Source organism: Cornus florida, unplaced genomic scaffold, assembly GCF_030987335.1.
Source record: "Cornus florida cultivar Cherokee Brave unplaced genomic scaffold, ASM3098733v1 CherokeeBrave_3.0.0_Hap2_scaffold_233, whole genome shotgun sequence".
Lineage (NCBI taxonomy): Eukaryota > Viridiplantae > Streptophyta > Magnoliopsida > Cornales > Cornaceae > Cornus > Cornus florida.
The window spans coordinates 17,501-20,000 of NW_026775731.1; the positions used below are offsets into that span (position 1 = coordinate 17,501).

The 2,500-nt window shown below is 36.0% G+C and overlaps 2 protein-coding genes across 2 annotated transcripts in view; one reads left to right on the top strand and one right to left on the bottom strand.

Annotated features, from left to right (window-relative positions):
- LOC132290290 (ATP-dependent Clp protease proteolytic subunit) overlaps positions 1–2,500 on the top strand; it is a 5,650-nt gene that overhangs the window by 1,391 nt on the left and 1,759 nt on the right. The window contains exons 2-3 of the mRNA XM_059790079.1: positions 1–207; positions 882–2,500. The exon at positions 1–207 is cut by the window's left edge and continues 87 nt beyond it; the exon at positions 882–2,500 is cut by the window's right edge and continues 1,759 nt beyond it. Coding sequence (XP_059646062.1) covers positions 1–207; positions 882–1,107 — 433 coding nt within the window. The 3' untranslated portion in view covers positions 1,108–2,500. The remainder of the gene's footprint in view (positions 208–881) is intronic.
- The window catches only part of LOC132290289 (cytochrome f-like), a 10,940-nt gene continuing 9,234 nt past the window's right edge, over positions 795–2,500 (bottom strand). The window contains exon 2 of the mRNA XM_059790078.1: positions 795–2,500. This exon is cut by the window's right edge and continues 6,624 nt beyond it. The gene's annotated coding sequence lies outside the window, so the exon portion shown is untranslated.

Below are 2,500 nucleotides of genomic sequence, written 5' to 3' on the forward strand. Positions count from 1 at the left end.
TCTCAGTATCGAGGATGATACCAAAGATCTGTATTTGTTTATAAACTCTCCTGGCGGATGGGTAATACCCGGAATAGCTATTTTTGATACTATGCAATTTGTGCAACCAGATGTACATACAATATGCATGGGAATGGCTGCTTCAATGGGATCTTTTATCCTGGTCGGGGGAGAAATTACCAAACGTCTAGCATTCCCTCACGCTTGGCGCCAATGAGGTTTGTTTTTATTTGAGAAAAAAGAAGACTATGCCTTCGCCATATGAAATATGAATATTAAGTAATAATAGCATGGCACTTCGAATTCGATATGAGAAAATTTTTCTATTATTTTTTCAAAACATTAGATTATGTATCGAGAGAGTAGTATGAGATAAAGAGTATTTCTGATTTTATCTTATCTATCGGGAGTCCAGTTCAGCGTCACAAACTTTTTTGTTTTCACACCGGAAGGCTCTTAACAATACTTATGTTATGAAAGAGTGCGAAAATCAAAAAAAGAAGAGTCTTTTTTCCTTATTTTATTTGATCAGATCAAAAAGAAACTTTGGGATTGCTGAATCACAGACAAATCACAGACAAATCAAAGACAAAATAATAATAATAAATATATAAAGCAACGGAACCATCATAGTATTTTTTAACTTCTCCGAAAAAAAGGGTGGTAATTTGATCATTTACCGATCTAGATCTGATAGATCCGATTTTTTTATCTTTTTTCGATGGAGGGTAAGGGTCAATTCTATATTGTAAAGCCGTATGCAATGCGCAAAAGATGCCCGTACGGTTGTTCAATTCTATCTTTTTTTTTTCTTGTTATTCTTTATCTTTCTTTCTTTTCTCTGCGAGATAGAAGAACCTTTTATTATGTTATATCATCAGGGTAATGATCCATCAACCTGCGAGTGCTTATTATGAGGCACAAACGGGAGAATTTATCCTGGAAGCGGAAGAACTGCTGAAACTGCGCGAAACCCTCACAAGGGTTTATGTACAAAGAACGGGCAAACCCTTATGGGTTGTATCTGAAGACATGGAGAGGGATGTTTTTATGTCAGCAACAGAAGCCCAAGCTTATGGAATCGTTGATCTTGTAGCGGTTGAATGAAAATAGCACGGATTTCACACAAATCCGCGATTTAAGATTTGATTTTCTTGCCGGGTTTAATATTCTATTCAAAAGAAGTAATTCATAATCATCCGGTTAGGATCGATCTAAACCAGCCCATTATGTATATGATTCAACATGCCAACCATTAAACAACTTATTAGAAATACAAGACAGCCAATCAGAAATGTCACAAAATCCCCCGCTCTTCGGGGATGCCCTCAGCGTCGAGGAACATGTACTAGGGTGTATGTGCGACTCGTTCAGATCATGGGCTGGGACAAAGGAAAGAAAACCAATTTTCCAGTAACAACGATCAGTACCGATGAATAGGATAGACTGTAAGAACTCCATTCGCTATCTAAAAATAAAAAATCTATCGTATCCCTCTATTGTGTATGAAATTTATGGTTTCCGTTGGTGCAAATCCAATCACCTCTATTTTAAATGAAAAGCAATTCCCCATTGGTAACAAATGGTTATTCATTAAGCGGGGAAAATCCTATTTAAAATTTAAAAAACAGAAAGATTAGGTTCCCACTCTTGCAAGAACGGACTCACAGGGTCAGCTACCCCGCTAACTTTTATAATTAAATACCGTTACTGTATAGGTAGATCTCATTGTGAAAGACCTAGTACTGGATAATTCATGGGTAGAGCCAAAGAGTGTGAACTGTACAAGTTACCAATAACATTGATTAAATCAAGTAAGGGGCTCCGGTGTATAGAGAAGGCCTCACCGTTTAAGAAGTAACCATAGAAACGATGGAACCCACTATTTCTTTATCCATTTATATTTACTACTTTATTTATTTACTATATTTTTGATACCTAGGAGAATACAATTGATTATTTCTAGGTGAAATGCCTAGAAAAAATCGTGGTCGGGAAGGTTATAGTAGCCAAAGCCATTGGAATTTTTATTTTATACATTGGAAAAATCCGTTTTGTTATTAATAGGCTAGGAAGGGGGAAAAGAATAACTGAAAGAAAGGAAATCAATTAGTTATTCGTCAAAGTTTCAATTATTCAATGACCAGAATTAAGCGAGGATATATAGCTCGGAGACGTAGAACAAAAATTCGTTTATTTGCATCAAGCTTTCGGGGGGCTCATTCAAGACTTACTCGAACTATTACTCAACAGAAAATAAAAGCTTTGGTTTCGGCTAATAGGGATAGAGATAGGCAAAAGAGAAATTTTCGTCGTTTGTGGATCACTCGGATAAACGCAGGAATTCGTGAAGGGGGGGTCTCTTATAGTTATAGTAGATTAATACACGATCTGTACAAGAGACAGTTGCTTCTTAATCGTAAAATACTTGCACAAGTCGCTATATTAAATAGGAATTGTCTTTATATGATTTCCAATGAGATCATAAAATAAGTAGATT